The sequence below is a fragment of the Danio rerio genome, chromosome 6, assembly GCF_052040795.2.
Source record: "Danio rerio strain M-AB ecotype USA chromosome 6, GRCz13ab, whole genome shotgun sequence".
NCBI classification, from domain to species: Eukaryota; Metazoa; Chordata; class Actinopteri; order Cypriniformes; family Danionidae; genus Danio; species Danio rerio.
The window spans coordinates 39,826,252-39,850,030 of NC_141026.1; the positions used below are offsets into that span (position 1 = coordinate 39,826,252).

The window sequence follows — 23,779 nt, forward strand, 5'->3', positions numbered from 1 at the left end:
CAGGTTCACTCGTTCGTACCTGATATTAATAATGGGTTTTCCTACAGATTTGACAGTAGCTGCTAAGAGGAAAGAAGGAGGCCAGCCTGAGGAAAACACAGCCAAAGAGTCCATAAACCAGCAGATTCACAGGATGTTTCTCCTGAGGGTCAAACTCATGCACTTTGTCAACAGCCTGCACAATTACATTATGACAAGGGTGGGTCGAATATATATGGGTAATAGTCATTATCAGGGTTTCTGCAGCTCTATCATCATTTGTTCTTCTTCAATTTAAGGCTTTAAAAGAAATGGTTCATTCAAAAACGGGAATTTGCTGGTACTTTGCATTCTCTCAGGCCATTCAAGATGTAGCTGATTTTTTTATTTTTATCTAATATAATATTAAAGAGATTGTTTTCCCAAAAATGAAAATTCTGTCATCATTTACTCTCTTTACTTGTTATAAACCTAATTGAGTTTCTACTGTTGAACACAAAAGAAGATATTTTAAAGAATGCTGGTATCTAATACCCATTGACCTTTACACTATTTTTTTCCATGGTAAATCAATGGTAAAATCAGTGACCAACATTCTTCAAAATATCTTTTGTGTTCTGCAGAAGTAAGAAACTCATAAAGGTTTAAAAACACATGAGGGAGAATAAATGATGAGTATTTTTTTCCGCGTGAACTATCCCTTTAACAAAGATTTGTTTTAGCTGAAGCTGTAGTCTTCAGTGATTCACAAAATGCAAGTCGATGTTTTTTATAATTATTAGAGTATTATTAAAAAGCAACACGAAAGTAATACCCATGGCTTTTGATGATATTTTGAGGTCGTATGAAATGAAACCATTGATCTGTGTAAGAAACTGAACATTATTATAGATAATTTTAGAGCGTTGAGTTTTAAACTAATTGAGTAATATCTTCATAAGGATCTTTGTTTTCCAAAATAAACATCTAAACTATTAGGATACATTGACTTAAGAAGAAATAATGAAATTAAACTAGGCATGGGTCGATATATGTTTCTGATGGTATGATAACCTTGGAAAGAAGCACCATGGTATCACAATATTGTGATTACTGCTCTAAAATACGTTCTTTTTAAATGTTTTAAAACTTTTTTTTTTCCATTGAACACAATTTTATTTTTGTGAAACATTTATAATATTTTGAAACTGTCAACATGTAAGGCTAAATTGTTAAAATAAATCATTGACATTTGCTCTCTTCATTAGTTTTAAAAACACAGATTTCATGAACAATACATAACAAACAAATTAAAAACACAAATAACCCTTGAAATGGTATAACAGAACATTTTAGCGGTTTTAAAATTGTGATTTCTAGAGTATACCTTGAAACCGATTATCATCCCATAAATTGAACAAAAGTGAATTTATACTTAAAACTACAAGGACTACAAAAAAGACTTTTCTACCCAATAAGAAACTTCCTTTTTATAGAAAACCTATTAGGCAGCTTATTAAATCTCATTTTGCTTCTAAAGTAAATGTATATCGACATTCACATTGGAAAAACTAGACAAAAATACTAAAGAAGAACATCGTTTTTTTTTTTTTTCTACAGTGTGATCAGAAGGTTTATTTTAGTTTTGGAATTATTTAAATCTCAAGCTATAAAATAAATAAAAAAATATAAAAGTTCTTATGTTCTTGCTAATAAAACTGTTATACATTTAGAGAACATTTGGACATATTGTGTTCCCTTCAAAGTATTATTAAAGCTTGCTTACAAGGTCTTAAAATAATTCAAAGCCTTAAATTTTCCTACATAAAACGTGCAGAAAGCTTGCTTTATTTGTAGTTGAGTTCAGACTGTGTTTCTAACATCTGTTTTTATTTGATTCATTTTATTCGCAGATATTGCATAGTACGGGTCTAGAGTTTCAACACCAAGTACAGGAGGCAAAAGACCTGGACCAGCTCATTAAAATCCACTACAGATACTTGTCCACCATTCATGACCGATGTCTGCTCAGAGAGAAAGTACGCTGGAATTAGACATTGAAAAAAAAAAAATCTCGAAATTTGACTTATTATTGCACAAAATTGCATGTCACGGTTGAAAATGTACTTCTGATGGGTGGCCTAGTTTTCTTAATCTTTTAAACCGGTATAGATATTTGGAATATTTCTGATCCATCAAATTGGGGTTACTGTGTCTTTGCAGGTCAGTTTTGTCAAGGAGGCCATCATGAAAGTGCTGAATTTAGTTCTCATCTTCTCTGACAGATGGCAGGCTGGTTTTGGGGCCTGGAAGTAAGTAAAAAAAATCTTACATGTATCCCTATCTCACAGCTTTCACTTCAGCTTGATGACCATGAGCTTTCACTTCTCTTTAGCTTTCTTTTTTTCCTCATGACTGTGGATTGCAATATTCACGTCTCTCTTCTTTTCCCCAGAATCGAGTCGATTGACAAAATGGAGTCGGATTTTAAAAACTGTCACATGTTTCTGGTGACCATATTAAACAAGGCTGTTTGCAGAGGCTCATTTCCTCATCGTAAGTCCTAAACTACAGTGCATTTTAAAACAATAGTGTGAAGAAAAGAAAGCATGTTTAAATGTTTGTGGATCAATTTGTGGGTTTTAAATATCAAGTATAATGTACTATTTCTTTAGCACATTTCCCAGACAAGAAGTCACAAAGTGCTTTACAGTAAAAGAAAAAAGGTTAAAATCCATGTACAAACACTACTCGACTGTAAAAACCAGCTCACCTTACTGGTAATTAAGAACTTGTGCAAAAAGATGTCTTTTAAATGTTTTTAAAAAGTTAAAATGAATTGATATAAAGACATAAAATGTCTCGATTAATTATTCTGAGCAAATAAATAATGACTTCACACATATTTTTAGCTTGAATTACAGAATAAACATGAAGTAGCATTCTGTACAATAATATTTTATATACCATTTGAAATCTTTATACTTTGACAATATCATTTGAACTACTAGGTTTCACCCAGTTGGTGGCAGTTATTTTTTAATCATGTCAAATAAAATACAATTTTGTAGAATCACTTTTTTTTTAATTATGTACAGGTCAGACAATTGTTCATTTGCATATAAATGTTTATATTAACTTGGACATTATTTCACTCTAACTGGAAATGATAGTTTCACAAATGTAATTAAAACTTTAAAAACTTAAGTTGCATTTAATATCTTCATGTATATAAAATCACTTTTTGTTAATTAAATTGAATCTGACACTTGATTACTGAAGAAAATATAGAACCTTACCCCCCCCAGTATGTATTTGCTGAATATTACCAAATATATACAATTATTACATAGATGTGTTAATGAAATTAAGTCAAAATTATCTTTTTAATACACTTACTGGCCACTTTATTAGGTACACCTTACTAGTACCAGGTTGGACCCACATTTGCCTTCAGAACTGCCTTAATGCTTCGTGGCATAAATTCAACAAGGTACTGGAAATATTCTTCTGAGATTTTGGTCCATATTGACATAATAGAATCGATGCGAATCTCCTGTTCCACCGCAGCCCAAAGGTGCGCTGTTGGATTAAGATCTGGTGACTGTGGAGGCCATTTGAGTACAGTGAGTTCTGTCTTTTGGATAAGACGTTAAACCATGGTCCTGGCTCTCTGTGGTCATTAAAAATCCCATGGCAGTTCTCCTTAAAAAAAAAAAAGAGTAGGGGTGTAACCCCTGTGTCCAGGCCAAAGTCCCTCAATCGGCCCTTATGATCATGGCCTCTCAATCATTCCCATCCACCGAATTGGCTCTATCACTGTCTCTCCACTCCACCTACAGTTGTTGTGTGACAAGCGCACTGGCGCCGTTGTCCTGTGGCAGCCATCGCATCATCCAAGTGGATGATGCACACTGGTGGTGGTGAGGAGAGACCCCCCCACCATGGTTATGAAGCACTTTAGGTGTATGGCCATACACAATTATTGCACTATATAAATACACATTACATTGTCATTTTTTAGAAACCAGTCTGAGATAATTCACGCTTTATGACATGGCGTGTTATCCTGCAGGAAGTAGCCATCAGAATATGGGTACACTGTGGTCATAAAGGGATGAACATGGTCAGCAACAATACTCGGGTGGGCTGTGGCATTGACACAATGCTCAATTGCCAAGAAAATATCCCTCACACCATTACACCACCACCACCAGCCAGAACCGATGATAGGCAGGATGGATCCATGCTTTCATGTTGTTGACTTCAAATTCTGACCCAATCATCCGAATGTCGCAGCAGAAATCGAGACTCATCAGATCAGGCAGCGTTTTTCCAATTTTCTATTGTCCTATTTTGGTGAGCCTGTGCGAATTGTAGCCTGTTTTCTGTTCTTAGCTGACAGGAGTGCCACCTGGTGGGGTCTTCTGCTGCTGTAGCCCATCCGTCTCAAAGTTGGATGTGTTGTGCGTTTAGAGATGCTCTTCTGCATACCTCAGTTGTAACGAGTGTTTATTTAAGTTACTGTTGCCTTTCTATCAGCTCGAACCAGTCTGGCCATTCTCCTCTGACCTCCAGCATCAACAAGGCATTTGCACCCACAGAACTGCCTCTCACTGGATATTTTCTCTCTTTCGGATCATTCTCTGTAAACCCTAGAGATGGTTGTGTGTGAAAATCCCAGTAGATCAGCAGTTTTTGAAATACTCAGACCAGCCCCTCTGGCACAAACAACCATGCCACCATTAAAGTCACTTAAATCACCTTTCTTCACCCCTTTTGATGCCCAGTCTTGTACTGTCTTGACCATGTCTACATGCCTAAATGCATTGAGTTGCTACCCTGTGATTGGCTGATTAGAAATTTGTGTTAACAAACAGTTGGGCAGTTTACCTAATAAAGTGGCCAGTGAGTGTATTTCCCAAATGATGTTTAACAGAGCAAGGCATTTTTCATTGTATTTTCTATAATATTTTTTCTTCTGAAGAAAATCTTATCTGTTTTACTTCGGCTAAAATAATTTTAAGATCAATATTATTCCCCCGTAAGCAACATATACATTTTTTACAGTCTACAGTACAAACCATCATTATACAACTACTTGCCTAATTACCCTAATTAACCAAGTTAAGCTTTTAAATTGCCCTTTAAGCTGAATACTAGTATCTTGAAAAATATGTAGTAAAATATTATATACTGTCATCATGGCAAAGATAAAAGAAATCAGTTATTAGAAATGAGCTATTAAAACTACTGTTTAGAAATCTTCTTTCCGTTAAACAGAATTTGGGAAAATATACCGGGGGGGTTGGGGGCTAATAATAATTTTGACTTCAACTGTATATATAACAATTCATATAAATTAAAAATTTATAATGGAATGAAATGCTTTTACAGACCAGAATTATGTTGTTTTACCATACCTGTTTCTTTATTATTTTACAGTGGAGTCCTTGGCGATGTCACTAATGGCTGGATTTGAACAGTGTTAACCGATCGAACATGCTGTCAATCCAGAGCAGCGAACACAAGACAGATTATTTATTGTACTGCTGCATGAAGGCTACTGTACTGTTTCTCTTCATTTCTGCCAGACGTCTGACGCAAAATCACAATAGCACTCCACTGGTACAGAAGTAGCACTTTGTTTGTGTGAACAGTGAATCTTGTGTTTCGTCGTCTACTTTGTCTATAAAACAGTTGCTGCATCAAGATACTCAGTGTTACAGGTGAAAGTGTCAGATGTGAATATTAAGTGTCCTGTACGTGTAGCGGATATATGAAGCGCACATGCCAGTAATCCCAATTATGTATATAACATGCAATAGGCACGCTCGAATTTAAGTAGTGTACATAACATAAGCTAAAATCCAAAATTGTAGACTACATTTGTATGCAGTTCAAGCTTATATTTATATATGTTGTGGTTGCGTAAAGTCATTTTTCATTGTGATGAATGGGCTACTGCATATTAAAATAATTTTCATGACTTTAATAATTAATTGTGTTTCAAACTCATGATTTTCCTTAGACTTTTTAACTTTTTTTCAGTAAGGAAACATAACAACATGTTGAAAACATTGGTTACATTATATAAACAAACTTATGTTCTTTAAAGTTACACTATAAAACACTTTTATTTTAAAATGTTAAATTTGACCTAAATTAATATTACTTTTTTTCAGCAAAAATTCATGAAATTGGAAAACTTATGTTGTCACAAAGTTCAATTTCAAATTAATAGTTCATAGAGTTTTATTAAGTTATAAAAACTTTTCAATTTTCCTTTTTTTTTCTTTTTTTTAAATTGACTATCAGTTGATTTAAATATACAAATGTACAGTGCTCAGCATAATGGAGTACACCACATTTTGAAAATGAATATTTTGATCCATTTCTCAGTGAATATAGGCAATGTATTTTGGTGCATTTAAACAAAACAGATTTATTAAACAGATATATTTATTAAAATAATATCTTATTCTCCAAACATATCTAGCAATTGAAAGATAATGCAATTAAATTCAAGCAAAATATTGTAAAAAGTATATATATATATATATATATATATATATATATATATATATATATATATATATATATATATATATATATATATATATATATATATATACATATATATACAACCAACACAATTTATTTAAAAAAAATCTTGATTTTTCCTCTTTCTAAAATTTGTATTTAATATTTTTCTATAACATAAATTTGGGTGTATAGTTATTAGATCATTATCGGAAGTTATTTTGTTAGATAAGCAACAGATTTGGCTTCAGTACTAATCTAATGTATAAGCACACAAATAATATTGTAGAAATTCCTATTAAACATATATGAATTTAAAAGAGAGATTTGTGAGGGGTCTGCTTATATATGCTAAGCACTGTATTATTTATAGTTATATTCTAATATATAAAATTAGGATATTTGGTTTCGAGATCAATCGACACTATAAAAGATCAATCTTTTTTCAGAATTATATATGAAATGATGAATTTGTTATCTGAATTTACATTCTGAAGAGAGAATAAAATAAAATTTAGAGTGCATTTCTTAGGCAAGGCAAGGCAAGGCAAGGCAAGTTTATTTATATAGCACATTTCATACACAGTGGCAATTCAAAGTGCTTTACATAAACAGGAATACAAAAGACAAGTTTAGGAACATAAAATGCAGACAATAAAAATTATTAAAAACAGATAAAAACAAATTAAAATGAGTTAATAGGTTATAAAAGAATGAAAAAGAAAACGAAAAACATAATATTGCGATCTGTCGGACGCAGCACAGTGCTCATTCAGTAAAGGCACAGCTAAACAGATGTGTTTTTAGTCTTGATTTGAATGTGCCTAATGTTGGAGCACATCTGATCATTTCTGGAAGCTGATTCCAGCAGCGGGGGGCATAGTGGCTAAAAGCCGATTCACCCTGCTTTGACTGAACTCTTGGAACTTCTAGTTTATATGATCCTAAAGATCTGAGTGATCTGTTAGGTTTGTATTCAGTGAGCATATCTGTAATGTATTGAGGTCCTTGGCCATTTAGTGATTTATAGACCAGTAATAATACTTTAAAATCTATTCTGAATGTAACTGGCATTTCTTACAGGAAATAAATACACAAAATGGAAAAATATGTTCGAAAGTATTTAAAATAAAAAATTGATTCGTAATAGCACAAAATTCCATGTCACGGATGAAAATGTACTTAAAATTCAGTACACTCTCATGATGTTTGCCCTAGTTTTTATTTTATTTTTATTATTATTATTTTTTTTTACTTTTAAAGCATTATATATGTTTCTGATCCATCAAATTAAGGTTACGGTTTACAAAAAAATTATAAATTTTATATCTGAATTTATATTGTGAAGAGAGAAAAAAAAATCAGAATGCATTTCTTACAGGAAATAAATACACAAAATTGGAAAACAAATATGTACGGACGTATGTAAAATGAAGAAAAAATATTGATAAGATAAAAGCAAATAATACAGTAGGTATGTATGTATTTGCAAATATGACGCAGCCTCTACTAAAATATTTTTATAATAATATTGTTTAAAATGTAACGTGTTCCACAGTAGCGCGTTACTGTATTCTAATTACATTTTGGGGAACGCAGTGTAATTTATTACATTTTAAATGTGTGTAATTTGATTACAATTACTTAAGTCAATGTAATTACGTTACTTACATTACAAATATAGTTTTTAGAAGAAAACAATGCTTCTTTTAAATCACGTTTTGCACTGCAACGTAAGTTAATGAGGATTTGCTTTTAAATTGCTGGAGAACGCGAGTTAGAATGGTTGCTGATGAGAATATTTGCTTTAAGTGGAAATACAAACACTACTTTGATTTCATTCAGTTTAAAAACAAAAATATGACTGTGAAATGCAGATTATTTCCAGCCTCTAAAGAACTTTGATTTTAACTCGACCAGTAACTTGTTTAAAGCACTTGAATAGAAAGCATTCTATGACAATACTCGTCACCAAGGAGGACACCGGCGCCCAAAAACATGCTACACCCAAAACAGGCTAAATAGGAGTTTTGTGCAGGATCGGGAGTGAAGGTATCTTCTGAATTTGAGGAAAAGCGTGGAATGCCCAAACACTGCAGTGATTTGGATGTCAGTGGTTACAGGTTGTCTTCATGTCTTTTGTGTTAAATAAATTAATAAATAAAAGACAAACAGGATTGAAAAATAGTGAATAAAAAGAGAATTTTAAGTTTTGGGTGAACTCTTTAAGTCTTTTAAATAGGTTAAGCTGCTGTGATCAACCCATTGTATTATTTTTTTCAGTGAATATTGAATTACAGAAAGAGCTGCAGTTTATTTTGTATTTTTATATGTATATTTTAAAAGTAACTTCAAAGTAAACAGTAATCTGATTACTTTTTACTTGAAGTAATTAGTAATATAATCAGATTACAGTTTTTCAGTGGTAATCAGTAATTTACCTAACACAGCCTACTACCTACAGTGTGACTACAGTATGCTACTTGTTTCTGAACGCCTCTGATCCTGAACGTCCCCTGCCGGCGGTGTGCGGTAGCGCGGCGCTGGAGTTTCCTGTTGAATGTCCCTGTCGAGCGCAACAGGAACTTCCAGCCCGAGCTGCGCCTGCGACAACATTCACCGCGAGCAGGATTCCTCCGCAAACTCCCTCAAACCTCTCCAAACAGCCGCTCATTACCACCGAAAACACTTTCACCAGTGGACTTCACTCTCTCAGCCGCCTCACGACTGGAAACCCCACCAGAAAATGCATGAATGAACAGTCGAAGCGGATAGTTTTTTTCCTGGAAAACCCAAGTACGGGTGAGTAGAGCGGAGCTTTGACTTACTTTCATTCTGGGTGTTGTCTTTTTTCCTAACGCTTGCTCTCTGGTTATTTACTTCGCTGAATAGTTAGCGTTCGCGTAGTTTTGCTGTTTTACAAGTTGTGTTTTTCGGTGTGTGCATGAGGGAATGGAAAGTCTTGTCGTGTTAAATTCCTTTGAGTTGTTTGAAGTTTCAGGTCGGGTGAGGTGGGCCTGTTCACGCCGCTGCGCGTTTAAAACGCGACGCCACTAGCGAAACACTCCCATTAAAAGTTATCGACGCATTACAAATCTTTTAAGAAATCTAATTTGCTTAAAAGATTCATAGTTTCTTGTTGTTCATAGTATGCTGTAACTTTCAGCTTTGTCCAAACAACTTTTCTCTGTTATGGAACAGAACAGTTTTGTATTTATTTTGAGGTGTTTTTGCAAATTTGAGTAGGGTTTTCGTTCCAATTTTAATTTTTGTTTTATTTTATCTTTTTGTAATGTCATCTATCTATCTATCTATCTATCTATCTATCTATCTATCTATCTATCTATCTATCTATCTATCTAGACTTGCTTCAGAATCCAAATATCCCCAACAGATTTTTAAAATTGGATAAAACGTATCTGTTTTGAGACAGTTGTTAGATATGAAAATAATAATTAATTATTCAAAACTCTTTTAGAAACATTGTTGGCACATGTTGTTTAAATTAGTAAAAAGATTATTCTAGATAAAACATTTGGAAGAAATTGTTGAAAATACAAATCATCTATAGACAACATGCACTAGATCATCAGTATGACAATGGTTTGTTTAGCACTGGGGTAAAGTTGTTTTTTTTTTGTTCGCACACTTGGCCTTTCTCCTCAATATAATGTCAGAAAAGTATTGTTTGCAAATACAAAACAGTGAAATCATATTACCAGCCAATGACTATCAGAGTACAGCATTGTTCACAGTCAATTAAATAGTGCTAATGTTGTTTTGGTCATATTTACATGAAATTTCAGACCGAATATTTAAAGTACTGTGGTAAACAATATAGAGACCCTGTCACAAGTTGTCACTGTTCAAAAATGAACCAATGTGCGAAAATAAAACCAATTTTAACTCAGTTATTTAAGCAACATTTAAAGGAATCGGTCACCCAAATCTTGAGAAATGATTACAATTGTCCCTCATACGCCATCTGATATTTTAATAACTTTTTTATTTATTTTTATTCTTTATTTTAGTTATTCATAACAGTCTGTGGTGTGACCTTCATTCACATAACGACACACAAGCAAAAACATGAGTAAATGAATAGTAAATGCTCATTTTTGGCTGCACTATGCCTTTAAGGAAAGATTTGCATTGGGTTTCATGCTGGTTAAGCAACTTCTAATCATAGCAATCAACTTAAAGCACTGTAAACTTTCAGCTTGTCTTCTGAAACCCTGCTGGTTTGTTTCCTAGGTGAAGATTAAGACCAAACGTGGATTAAACCGCTCTGTCCGGGGTGCTTCTCCACTGAAAATCCCTTTAGAGTTAGAGCTTAGGCTTAGTCTATGTCTGTAAACTAACTCTTTAGTGTCATTCCTCTCACATAGTCTGTAAATCCAGCTCTTTTCTGCTCTGAATGTATTGAAGACAGCTAAAGAAAGGAAATGTCTTCACTGGCTGGAGGTCAGTGGGATTGTTGAAAGTTCAGGCTGGAGGTTCATCAGCCCACACCCTTTTGAGATGAAGATAATGATGCTTTTAGGAAGTCATTTGTTCCTCTGTGGTAGCCCGAGTTGGTTTTATGATCCAGCAGATTGTTGAGAACAAATTCAACCATTTTATGTGCTGTCAGTAACTTACAATGAACCACAGTTCATCCGTTTTTAGGGTATACTCGCATTAGGTACAGTTTCCTTGAACCGTGCCGAAGTGCCATTGTCCCCCCTCCCCTCTCCCTCAACAGTCTGCACTCACACTGCATCTTTACATTCCGAACCTGAGCACGCTCACATCATCGATAATGCGACTGCCCATTTTAACAAAAGAGAAGCTCTCTTGCTCAGCACAGTGGACATTGCTTTAGCTATATCAGTTGGTACGCAGTGGCACGCAGTCAAATATTTTGCCAAACAGATCCATCACTTTTGACGCTCATCAATTCAATCATAGTCATCGCACTGCAGGTTTGCTGAAGGTGGCAACTGACTTGCAGTGAGGGGTATGCATCTATAATAAACCATGACAGTTCTCGTTCATTAAAAAGTAAGAATGATTAATAAATTCATATGAAACAGTCCCTTAAAAGTGACGTCAGGTCTTCAGATTTGGGCTCATGCAGGCTTTGCAGTCACACTACAAGCATACCATGCTAAAACCTAACTGAACCATGCTTTGGCACTTCCAACTGCACCAGTGCCGGCCAACTGATTCTTGCCTGAACCTGATTCGGAGCACTCACACTTGTCAAACAACCCGGGAAACAAGCCTGGGTATGGTTTGGATAGCATAGTGTGAGTACACCCTTAAGGCTGATTTATACTTCTGTGTCAAACACCGGCGTATGCTACGGCGCTAACGCATAGCCCTTTGCCGTGGCCATCGCCGTCACTGACGTGCACCTCTCAAAAAATGTAACTACACATCGCAACAACGCGTAGCGCAAGCTCTGTGATTGGTCTGCTTGGTAGCGCTGACGAGTCAGGGTGGGACCAAGAGCCGCGCGAATGGCGCGAACCCATTTACAAGTGTCCCGTGAAGGTGCTCCGGATGGAAAGTTTTGTTTTGTTTACCTCATAGTTAAAGTTACTGCACGTACGCCGGTTGCTGCCTCAAAATGAGCGAGTTTGAGCCACTTATACATCCCGGAAGTGTTCAGGAAAAGCAAAACAGCAGCGAAGAAACTCGACACAGAGAAACATTTACACCTCACTGCCAACTAGCGTTTCGGAAGTGTTAATGCAGACCAACAGAGACAGCGCGCAGAAGTATAAATGCACAGCCACGCGCGTTGCCTGCGCCGTGGGTTACGCCGGGAAGAAAACACTAGCCTTTGGGCAAAAATTAATTTTTTTGGATCTTGACTTCTTGACTGTGGAACAGAAAGGTATTCGCTTTTTCTTCACTAAATTCTTTAAACACTTTTTCTGCAAAATGGGTAGTTTTGAATAAATGTTTAGAAAATGAATTGGTGCCTAGGTTTATTTTTACATTTTTTAAGCAACGCCAATAAAATGGCTCTAGACCCTAAACATGGCTGAACTAATACTTATAATTTTTATTTTTTATTTATTTTTTGCTATTCTGGGGTATGCTAACAAAACAGCTTCAAATTTCTTCAGTTATTTAAAAATAAAAAACAAGCGTCAGCTAGGCATGGGACCATAACCATTTTTAAGGGTTTACTGTGGTTTGGAAAAGTCAAGGTTTTAAAACCATCAAAATTTATAACCATACCATTCCTAAGGTATATGTTTTTATTTATTAACTTTATATATATATATACATATATATATATATATATATATATATATATATATATATATATATATATATATATATATATATATATAAATAACTTTATATATTTATATTATATATAATAGACTGTTAATGTATTCACACAGCTAAATGAACAAGTTTTTAAAGTATTCTCCATGTGATGGTATGTGTGAAAACCAGTACACAGACACAAACACAGATTTGTTGCTGTATCCCGGAGGGGACTCTCATATATTCAGTAGTTACCTTACAGGAAAAGCAAAACAACAGCGCCATAACCCAACTTTCTGTATGCATTCAGGTTTAAGTCCCCACCAGGATATAAAAAAAGTACACACACACGCAGACTCATCTTGGTCCAATTTCTGCACCCTTCATCTCTAAATATTTTCACTGTCAAAATGTGTTTGTGCTCTTTAGTAATGTTATGAACATGTTTTAATCTCCTTACTTAAGCGTTTGTCAAAATGTCTGTTGTTTTTTGCTGTCTTCAGTATTTAGTTGCTATTTTTGTTTAATCCCCGTTTCTTTTCTAATTGTGAAACTGTAGCAATGGTTCAGTGTTGACACCTTTAGTTTATAATATACTGTGCACACTGGTCTGATTATGGAAATAGACTTTCTCATAAGCATAAAAAAGTGTTAAAGCATAAAAAAAAGTGTTGAAAGATCCAGTCATGCTTTAGTTAGTAAGAAATCACAAGTTTATTTGTAAACACTTGCTAATGTTTTTGTCCTATACATATATGATTTGGCTTATGTGTGCATTTCTCAAGTATGTTTAGAGTATGTTGCAAAAGTTGCATTTGTTAAAGCTGTTTGCATTTTTGTTGCGACAGCACACCAGTGCATAATGATGCTGTGGAATATTAGTGTGTGTGTGCCACCACCTCTGCTGCCAATGAGTGGAAAAAAGCATGTGTGAAGATATGAGAATTTCAAGGAGGAAGACACGTGTGTAGCAGGTGTTGAATCTGCAGAGTGTTGCACATCGTGCAAAAACACCTTTATCATGCAGCTGGAGCTTAGGTCATGTTTTGGCATGACCAATTCATATCCATCAGCAGCACAAGTTAAACTCTTCTTCTAGGTGTGTATAAAAGAGTCACTGTACTGACTGGAGCATAGGGGTGATGTGCTGAAGAGCATTGTTAACTTCATTGTGATTGTGATGTTTTTGATATTTTAGAAACTCTGACCAGAACTTTTATTGGTCTGTTTGACTTAAAACTGCAGCTTAAGTGTCTTTGCTTGCTTTTCATGTTTTAACATCTCTTATTATCTGCACAATGCCTTAAGTACAGGAGACAGTCCAACATCTAGACACATTGATTTTCAATATCCAGTGTAGGGCTGCACAATATACAGCAGGAAAAATAAGTGTTGAACACGTCACCATTTTTCTCAGAAAACATATTTCTAAAGGTGCAGCTGACTTGACATCTTGCCCAGATTTTAATGTAAAATAAAGAAATCCATATGCAAAGAAAACAAATCTTATTAGTTTTGCAAATTAAGTTGTGCATCATAAAAAGGGAAGACATAGGGAAAAATGTATTGAACACATGAAGAAAGTGAGGTGTAGAAGGGCAGTGAAAGCCCAGACAGCAGCTGAAATCTCTCAGTAGTTATTCAGCAACCCTCTCTGCCCTTCGTCAGTGTAAATTAATATTAGCTGCTTCAGTCTAACATCTACATTATGAGGATGATGATCACGACGACACCATGCAGGGTGGATTCTTCAGCAAGACAATGATCCAAAACACAACCAAGGAAACTCTCAAATGCTTTCAGAGAAAGAAAATCAAGATGTAGAATGGCCCAGTTAATCACCTGACTTGAATCCAATAGAAAATACCAATTAAAGATCAGATTCGATTAGATTTAATCTGATTTTTAAACTCTGTTAAAGTCTGTGGAAAAGCTGTTTTTTATCAACATCTGGCTCAATCTCATGTCATCAGCTCTTTTAGAAATATTATTCCCAGTAAAAAACTTGACGATTCAATACTTATTTTCCCTGTTGTATCTCAAAATTATTGTAATTGTGATAATGTTACATGCAATATATGTTCACAGATGTGTGATAAACCACATTTATTTTATGCATTTTTTGTTTATCTGAACTTAACCAAATCAGATGGGGCCTTACTACCTTTATCCCTACCTCCCCAGTTGCTTTGCTATTAGTTGGAGCAGCCCAAAGGTGAACCTAAAGCTGACAATAAATACTAATGGCGGGAGTTAAAACAAGATGCATAAGGATTTAAGGACTAAATGTTTGCACACTGACAGTCTGAATTAGATCTATAAAATATCATTTACCTGTTAATCTCAATTTTTATTACATCATTTAAAAACAGCAAGTGAAGAAAATGTTATAAGTAATGTGCTTTTTTATAGCACATTTATTGTGTATGACCATACACCCAAAGAGCTTTACAGTCATTGGGGGTCTCTCCATACTACCACTAAATTGTAAAAAAATATATTGTTATGGCGATACTCTACAACCAAATTGCATATTTTTTCAGTACTGTGCAGCCCTAGTCCAGTGTAACTATAATTGAGTAGATTAAGCAGTCTTAAACAGGCTTGTGTAGTGACCATCAAGTCTGGTTTTCTTTACAGCTGTTACAGCACTAACAAGAAAAAATATTTTTGCCAAATCTTGCTTTAAGAATTGAGTGTGGTGAGACTAAAAGACAGCTTACTGCAACATAACAACAGGCAGCATGCAAATACAAACATTTTACTAGTTAATCTGAAGGGATTTTGGGGGGAGGCAGTGCATTATAGAAAATCAAAAGCATACAACCCAGCTGACCGACACAATCTTATTCATGAGGTTCGTGTAAATCTCTAAAGTGAATCAGAAATGTGCAGCACAACCAGTTAGGGCTGCACATTATTGGAAAATTCTATTTGAAATTAGTCTATTGTAAAATCTGACATTGCGATATATTGTATTTCCGCGATGTACATTGTAATGTAAATGCAGCTTTATTTTGAAAGAATTCTTCACTTTAGATGGATTAGGATGATTTGGTAGGGGGGTGAATCTCGAATAATATAAACAAATACCTTACAAGCATAGATAAATACAATATAGCAGAAATAAACGTGAAATATAGTTTTCTGGAGAGTCCAACAGTATTCGACTACAGATATTGAGCACTCAACATCTTTATTATAAATAATGTAATCTTTATTATTCATTATAATTATTCATTATAATTTGTGGTGGCCAGATGTTTTAATCGGTTGAAATGTTCACACCGTCACAGGCCTTAAAGAGATTGTTTACCCTAAAATGAAATTTAACCCACTTTATTCAACCTTCACTTGTTTCAATCATTTATGAGTTATTAAAAATATCTTTTTTTGTGTTTAACGTAAAAAAGAAACTCATAAACATATTAAACAAGTGAAGAGTGAAAATAAAATGGAAAGTAAAGTAATTTTTTTATGTGAACTATACTGGATCTCAGAAAATGCATGCAGATAAACTTTTACTCCATTGTAATTAAACTCTGCTGATTGTAATCAATTATAATCCCAACTCAACATCGCATATCCTGTGATGTGTTGCGGTTGCTCACATTCTAATGTAGATGCTGAAATGATATACCGTGCTGCCCTACTACCAGTGTAGTCTGATTCTCGTTTAAATCGATTCTTTGGTTCGTTTAAAGTGAATCAAAAATTGTGAAATGTGCATCACATCTAGTGAGAAACACTTTGCATCACTATAATTGCTAACAGTTTGTGATCTTTAATCTCAATCTAGCAAAAACACTTCCTGTAAAAGTGCATCTGTATGGCAGTGCTTGATGGTGACCTGCCCCACTGAAAATAATCAGGCATGTGTAGAACTTCAAGGACGTGACGAGGCTTGTAAAAGCATGTGAAATGATTGTGGTCTCTCTTAACGACACTGCATTGCGTTTAACTGGAGTGGTCGAAACACATCATTCTCTATGACTAGACCACTATTTTGCCTAATGATCGGGGTTACTGCCAGAGAGTAATCAGAAAAGATTTCTCATTGCATGTCAGCATGTGTTTTTCTTAAGACATGTCGTCTAAGAAGTCTTCACAGCTCTAATAGCAAAGAGGAACAATGTTCAGCTTTCTTGAGACTACTTCCCTTTTATTTTAAAGCGATTTAAAAACAAAACACTTCAAGATTTTTGAAAGAAACCTGAACGTATGCATTGTGATTTATTCCCAATCCATCTAAATTGTATTATAACCATTCAAACCTTTAGTGAACCGGATTAATTCAACAGCTACTGTACGTGTTCAGCTTTGCAAGTTAAAACCACTGCATGAAACTGTCTTTTCTTGTTGTCCACAGTCTCTTACCCACTTCCTTTTTGACTTTTTTTTACTAACCTGTATGGTTTTCTGGTGTTTTAAACCTACGGCAATAAGTGTGCTGTTTAAGGTGAATTATTTTGTCCAGTTTGGTTGCATGGATGAGCATGGTATGAATATTTATCTTGACCATTCAAAAAGGCTAGAAGTTGATGTTGTTGTAGTGCCTCATGAAGTAATGCCAGCTGCTGTTCGAGCGCACATTCATACTGTAAATTCTTTCACACTGTCTCAGCTCATGAGAGGGTGTGGTAATCCTGTGATGTCACTTCTGAGTCACTCTTTTTTTTTTTTGCACTGATCTCAGTTCATTGTCGGAGGCCAGATTATTGAGAAATACAGGTTTCTGTTTAGGTTTGATTACAAATAGGGCTTAATGTTGGCAAAAATATAAATCATATTTATTGCATTTTGAGGTTGCAATCACAAAGATTTACTCTTAAACCGGTGTGCTACTACAAGATGTTTGTGTTGATGTAAATACATACCTCATTCTCATGTTCTAGCTTTATTTATCTTTAATAATAATAATTAAAAAACATGTCATCATTTTTCGCTGAAAACATTTAGCTAAAAGTGCTGCTGTCTTTTTTTCCCCAGATGTATAACAACCAAAGAAATCCATATATGCAAGGAAAACAAATTTAATAGTTTACAAATTAAATTATGTGTAGGCCTATGTGGAATCTGTGTGCAGAGAAATCTAGTCTATTTATTTACTTGTGTAAATGTGTTTAAATTTATATTCAATTTTAAAATGAATTTCAGTAATAGAATTGACTGGTATGAAAATGTTCATATGATTTATGAACATAATAATTTACAGTACACTTTGCAAAGTAATACTTTGTAATACACCTGACTCCAATCCAATAAAAACTAAAGATCAGATTTGATAGACAAGACCCATAGAACCGTCAAGATTTTTACACTCTGTTGATATCTGTGATAAACCCACACCTGAACAATGACTTCATTTTCCCTATGAGAGGAGTCTTTAAGCTGCCATTACCAAAAAAAAGCCTTCTATATAAAGTATTAATGAAAAAATGGAATAAAAAATATATAGTACCCATTTTTTCCCAGAGATAGGTTGCGGCTGGAAGGGTGTCCGCTGCGTAAAAACATTATGGATAAGTTGGCGGTTCATTCCGCTGTGGCGAACCCGGATTGATAAAGGGATAAAGCTGAAAAGAAAATGAATAAATGAATGAACTACTCATTTTGTGTGTGTGGAGGGGTGTCCTCACATTATCAAAATGCTATACAATATTAATGTTTTTCAAATTATTGTATCAAAGTTGCACATTTCAGTATTGTGACAACCCAATTAGGGCTGCATAATTGTTATTAATTTAGATTTTTTTAGTAATGGTCTGCAATTTCCAAAAAGCATCGGTACACTGTTATGGACTCATATTGGTTTGTCAGCCATTTATTGTAAATTGTAATACTAATGAGTTGATTTTGTCTTAATAGATCTATTAAAAGAGTCCTAAAATGGTTTTTGCATTGGTCAGAACATGAAATATTTTGTGTTTTTTTTTGGTGTTCAATTGAATTTTAAAATGCATCGTTTGATTTTTTTTTGACAGATTTTTGTTTTTATTTTAGTCTAACATCAGAATTCATTCTCCCTTTCATTTTCCAGATTTAAATGCTCAGGAGTGTGGGATTTCAAGTTTCACCACTTTGTTTATAAGTAGATCTGCTCATTTGTTTCCTTCATGAAGTCAGTCTACAAGTGGCTTTTACTCATCTCATCTCATTACACGGTGTTTGAAGGTCAACATGTTTTTAATTCAATGGGTGTGATTTTTCAGTACAGCTGCTCAGTCAAAAGCTCTAGGCAGAAGCAGCTGTCAGTGTGTGTCAGTGTGTGTCAGTGTGTGTCAGTGTGTGTCAGTGTGTGTGTGTGTGTGTGTGTGTGTGTGTGTGTGTGCGTGTGTGTGTTCGTGTCTAACCTCTCTGTTTCTCCAGAGACTTTCTCTGTTCTTCATGATAGACTGCAGAGGCCTGCTCTCTTTCCGGGTCGAGTATCTCCTTCTGCTTTTTTTCCAGTTAGTTCCTCACACTCTGTTAACTCCCTACACCATGCTCCACCATGGTCAGGTGAAGAGTCTCTGTGTTGTTTTTGTTTTGATTCTTCTCTCTTTGTTCATCGTCACTTTAATGGAAGCTTTAACGTTTAATTAACGGTAATTCAAACACGCTAACATGCATTTCACGCTAAATGCATTTCAGACCCTTATGGCGCCTGTATTTAGCATCATCCAGTTGTGAACAGGTTAGCAGAAATGGATCTTATTATCAGATTTAAACTGAAATAAAAGAATGTGCAGTTTTTAATCTGAGGTTTAGGATTGCTTTTCTCTACAAAGACCACAGTAGCCCATCTCCACTTCCTCAGGCCTGCAGCTTGTTTCCTGTTTTGATGACCCTCAGTTGTCCTGTCAGCCATAGCATTAATTCAGTCGTGTGAAAGTGTTTGCCCCTAACTGATTTCCTATTGTTTTGAAAGTTCGTCAAAGATAACACAAGTAAACACATCATGCAGTTTTTAAATGGCTTAATGTTTTTATTATAAAGTGAAAACAAAGTCCAAAACTTCATAACCCTGTGTGAAAAAGTGGCGAAAAAAATGGAACAGTGGAGAACCTTCCCAAGAATGGCAGTCCAACCAAATTTACCACAAGAGAGCAGTGACAACTCGTCCAAGAGGTCACAAAAGAGCCCATAACAACATGCAAGCATCACTTGCCTCAGTTAAGGTGTTCATGAGTTCACCATTAAAAAGAGACTGAACAAAATGGTTTGCATGGTAAGAGTTAAAAGATGAAAACCACTGCTGAGCAAAAATAACATAAAAGCTAGTCTCAGCTTTGCCAGAAACATCTTGATGATCCTTAAGACTTTTGAGAACATACTCTGTGGACTAACGAGACAAAAATTGAACTTTTTGGAAGATGTGTGTCTCATTATGTATGGTATAAAAGTAGCATCGCAATTTAGTAAAAGAAAGTCATATCAAAAAATTAAATGTGATGGTGGTAGTGTGGTGATCTGTTTTATTGCTTCAGAACCTGGAAGACTTCCTGTGATAAATAGAACCATGAATTCTGCTGTGTACCAAAATATCCTGTACGAGAATGTCCGACCATCTGTTAGTGATTCCAGCTGAAGCAAACTTGGGTTCTGCAGCAAGACAATTATCCAAAGCACACCAGCAAGTCAATTTCTGAATAGCTGGAGAAAAACTAAATGAAGTATTTGGAGTGGCCTAGTCAAAGTCCTGACCTGAAACCGAATGACATGCTTTGGCATGACCTTTAAAAGGCAGTTTATGCTTAAACCCTCCAATGTGGCTCAATCACAAGAATTCTGCAGTGATGAATGGGCCAGAATTCCTCCACAGTGCTGTAACAGAGTCATTTAAAGTTATTAAAAACTCTTGATTGCAGTTGTTGTTGCTAAGGGTGACTTTAGGGGATTTAGGGGGCAAATGCTTTTTCACACAGGACTATGTCATTTAGAAATTTGGTTTCCCTTAATAAAAATGTTCATTTCAAAACTGCATGATGCGTTTACGTGCATTATCTTTGACTAATATTTAAACTTGTTTGATGATCTGAAACATTAAAGTGTGACTTACATGCAAAGAAAAGAAGAAATCAGTAAGGGGCAAACACTTTTTTTCACACCATTGTGTGTGTGTATATACAGAAGTTTAACAGCCATTTACCATGACAAACAGATGCATTTTGCAGTAGTAGTTGGAAAATTCTGTCAAATCACTGCCAACATGAATGGCCCTTTATAAGGAAAGAGATTTGTTGCATAGTGAATTAGGACATGATTATGAGATTTTAAGAGGAAATAAGAGGCAGAGGGCACTTTCTTTCTGACAGCAGATTCTGTGAGGTGTGAAAATGTTGCCTGTAGTTGCGACAAGGTTTTTCCTGTTGCTCGTTTTGAGGTTATATTTTATTTCCCTGCTGACTATTAAACCATTTGTTTGTGTTTGCTCTGTTTCCATGGTTTCCTTTAGTTTTGGTAATACTTGCTATCTGTGGTATCAAAGGTGTTTAGAGTGGCAACCATATTTTGCACAGTGCCTCTTATTGAGGATAACTTTGGTTTGTCATTTGATAGTTTTAAAGACTTTATTAGTGACTTCATTAATCTTGCTAATGTGATTTTAAAATTAATAAAATGTCCCACACATTAACAGCAATGAATATAAAATTTGATTGTGGACATACTAAACTACTGTTAAACAGTGCATGACTGACTGTGCACTTAAAATGTTAGGAAGGCTTCAGTTATTTTATTACAAACTTAGTAAAAAATGCACACACATTGTTTTCACATAAAAAAAATGGCTTTATTATCAGCATTAAAGTAAACGTAGTATTTGTCAGGAATACTGTAAGCCTGAGAACATGCTTGACCTGAACATCTACTTTAAAAGTGATGAATCAATCAAAATATCAACCCCAGTTTTGCTGCTCACTACAATTTGATAATATTACCATTTTTTTACACATAAACATTAAATCTGAGAAAATTAGGGATGTCCAGATCCGATCACGTGATCGAAAATCGGACCAGTTCATGCAGTTTCAGACTCTTATATACATATGGAGTCATTCAAACTATATAGGTATATATATTTATATTCTCATTATTTTTGAACACATCTATAGTTATGCGGTGACAGACCTCTTTCTTGACTTCAGACAGAAACAGCTACACGTATGGCATGACATCACTTTTGTTGCAGAGACGCTATTGGGTAAATGCTGGAAAAGTAGAACACAGAAGCAGCATGAAGCGTAAAGTGCGAGTATGTCTGCGGTCTGGGGGTATTATAAACTTGATGATGACAACATTTCCATAGCAAACTGTGAGATATGTAACCTTGGCATTGCCTGCCAGGTATTTTATGTTGATCTGCTATTTGTTTTTATAGTAGATTTTTTTCATATGAACTGTTGCACTAAAGTTCAAAAGTGAAGAATTGTTGTTATTCATTACTTGATTGTTCAAGCTACCTCACAGAAGTGCTCTGTTTGTTAACAGACTTGTTGAATGTTAAAATAAGGTGAATTAAATAAAATAAAGAAGGAATGTCCTGGATCTGTTTCTTTGCTCTTCTTTATTCTTTTATTATGCATTATAGAAGTATCGGATCGGGTTTCACTATCTTTAGATACTCAAAATCAAATGACTCAGACTCGAGTGATTGGGAAATTGGGACATCCCTAGTGAAAATTACTTAATTTTTTCTTATTTCTAAGATGACGACTGGTTTCACTGCTTGAAGTCTTGCATGCCATGTCTCACATGTGTTTTTTGTATGTGTGTTTTCTTCTAGAGCAATGGCGTCCACAGTGACTCTGGAAGATGCTCTGTCCAATGTGGACTTGCTGGAGGAGCTGCCACTTCCAGATCAGCAGCCCTGCATCGAGCCTCTGCCCTCCTCACTCATTTACCAGGCAAGAGCAACCCTTCTTCTGTATCTGCAATACATTTTAGAATATTATACACTAGGGCTGCACTATATATCGTTTGAGCATTGATATCGCAATATGTGCGTCCGCAATAGTCACATCGCAAGATGTGGAGTGTTGAGTTAGGATTATAGTTACCACAGGTCAAAAACACATGAGATTTGTGGAGTCACTGCAAAGTCTAACCATTATAGAGTGAAAATTTAACAGATTTAAAAGCAAATTTGAACATTTTAAGCGTTTAATGAATTAAGAGAACATGAAGAGCATGGAGAAGTTTAAAAACAGATATATTTTATGGAACTATTTAAATGGTGAAGACTACACAATGCTCTTTTCAAATTTGATTATTCAATTTATGTACCTGAATACTGTTAGACTCTGCCCAGAAAACCCTAAAGCGCTCTTTATTTCACTTTAACATTTGCTCCTTTGTGTTTATTTATGACGGTAGTTTGTTTATTTTGCATATATATTTTTTAATGTTTATTATAAGTATACCAGAATTGACAAAATAGATTTATATTTCGCCCCCATACAAAATTATCCCAATCAATCTAACGTAATGACTTTCCAATTAAAGATATTTAAGTCATGTGGTGAAATTATACTTATATCATAATATATATCGCAGGGAAAAAAATGTCGCAATGTAAAATTTTTTCCAGTATCGTGCAGCCCAATTATACACCCTAAAAACACAACACAGTGCTTGCATAACCATGCTGCTCTTTTTGCCACCCTCAGCCCAACTTCAACACCAACTTTGAGGACCGCAATGCGTTTGTGACCGGCATCGCCCGTTACATCGAACAGGCCACCGTCCACTCCAGCATGGTAAGATCCTCTCAGTGTTTCCACAAAACAGAGCAGCTTGTTCTACTCCACCTTCATTGGCTACACTTAAACTTCGACTCCATCACAGCTCTGTAAAGCTGACCCCGACTGTCCCAACCAGTCCATCAAGCCAGCCCTCTGGAAGCCCTGCTAAAGGAGTCTGTCAAGGGCTTCAATGGATTCAGGAGGGCCCATTAGAATCACTCATTGTCCACTTTCACCGCGCTCATTACAGGAGTCTGGCCAAGCGAACTGGGCTGCTCTGAATG

At 35.1% G+C, this 23,779-nt stretch overlaps 3 protein-coding genes across 7 annotated transcripts in view; all 3 read left to right on the forward strand.

Annotated features, from left to right (window-relative positions):
• Positions 1–5,960, forward strand: part of tubgcp5 (tubulin gamma complex component 5) — a 28,247-nt gene extending 22,287 nt beyond the window's left edge. For 3 of the 5 annotated variants that reach the window (NR_199866.1, NM_001018141.2, NM_001441969.1), the window contains 5 exons: positions 48–199; positions 1,872–1,997; positions 2,182–2,270; positions 2,414–2,514; positions 5,404–5,960. Coding sequence is in view for 4 of the 5 variants with exons in the window: in NM_001018141.2 (NP_001018151.2) it covers positions 48–199; positions 1,872–1,997; positions 2,182–2,270; positions 2,414–2,514; positions 5,404–5,450 (515 nt within the window). In the remaining variant the exon portion in view is untranslated. The remainder of the gene's footprint in view (positions 1–47; positions 200–1,871; positions 1,998–2,181; positions 2,271–2,413; positions 2,515–5,403) is intronic. The other 2 variants (XM_087255603.1, XM_087255604.1) reach the window with 1 other exon arrangement.
• Positions 1–23,779, forward strand: part of LOC147836428 (uncharacterized) — a 719,152-nt gene that overhangs the window by 304,462 nt on the left and 390,911 nt on the right. The gene's annotated exons all lie outside the window — the stretch shown is intronic.
• Positions 9,218–23,779, forward strand: part of cyfip1 (cytoplasmic FMR1 interacting protein 1) — a 75,284-nt gene continuing 60,722 nt past the window's right edge. Inside the window, 3 exon segments of the mRNA NM_212759.1 lie at positions 9,218–9,303; positions 22,538–22,658; positions 23,421–23,510. Of these exon segments, the coding sequence (NP_997924.1) occupies positions 22,542–22,658; positions 23,421–23,510 (207 nt within the window). The 5' untranslated portion in view covers positions 9,218–9,303; positions 22,538–22,541.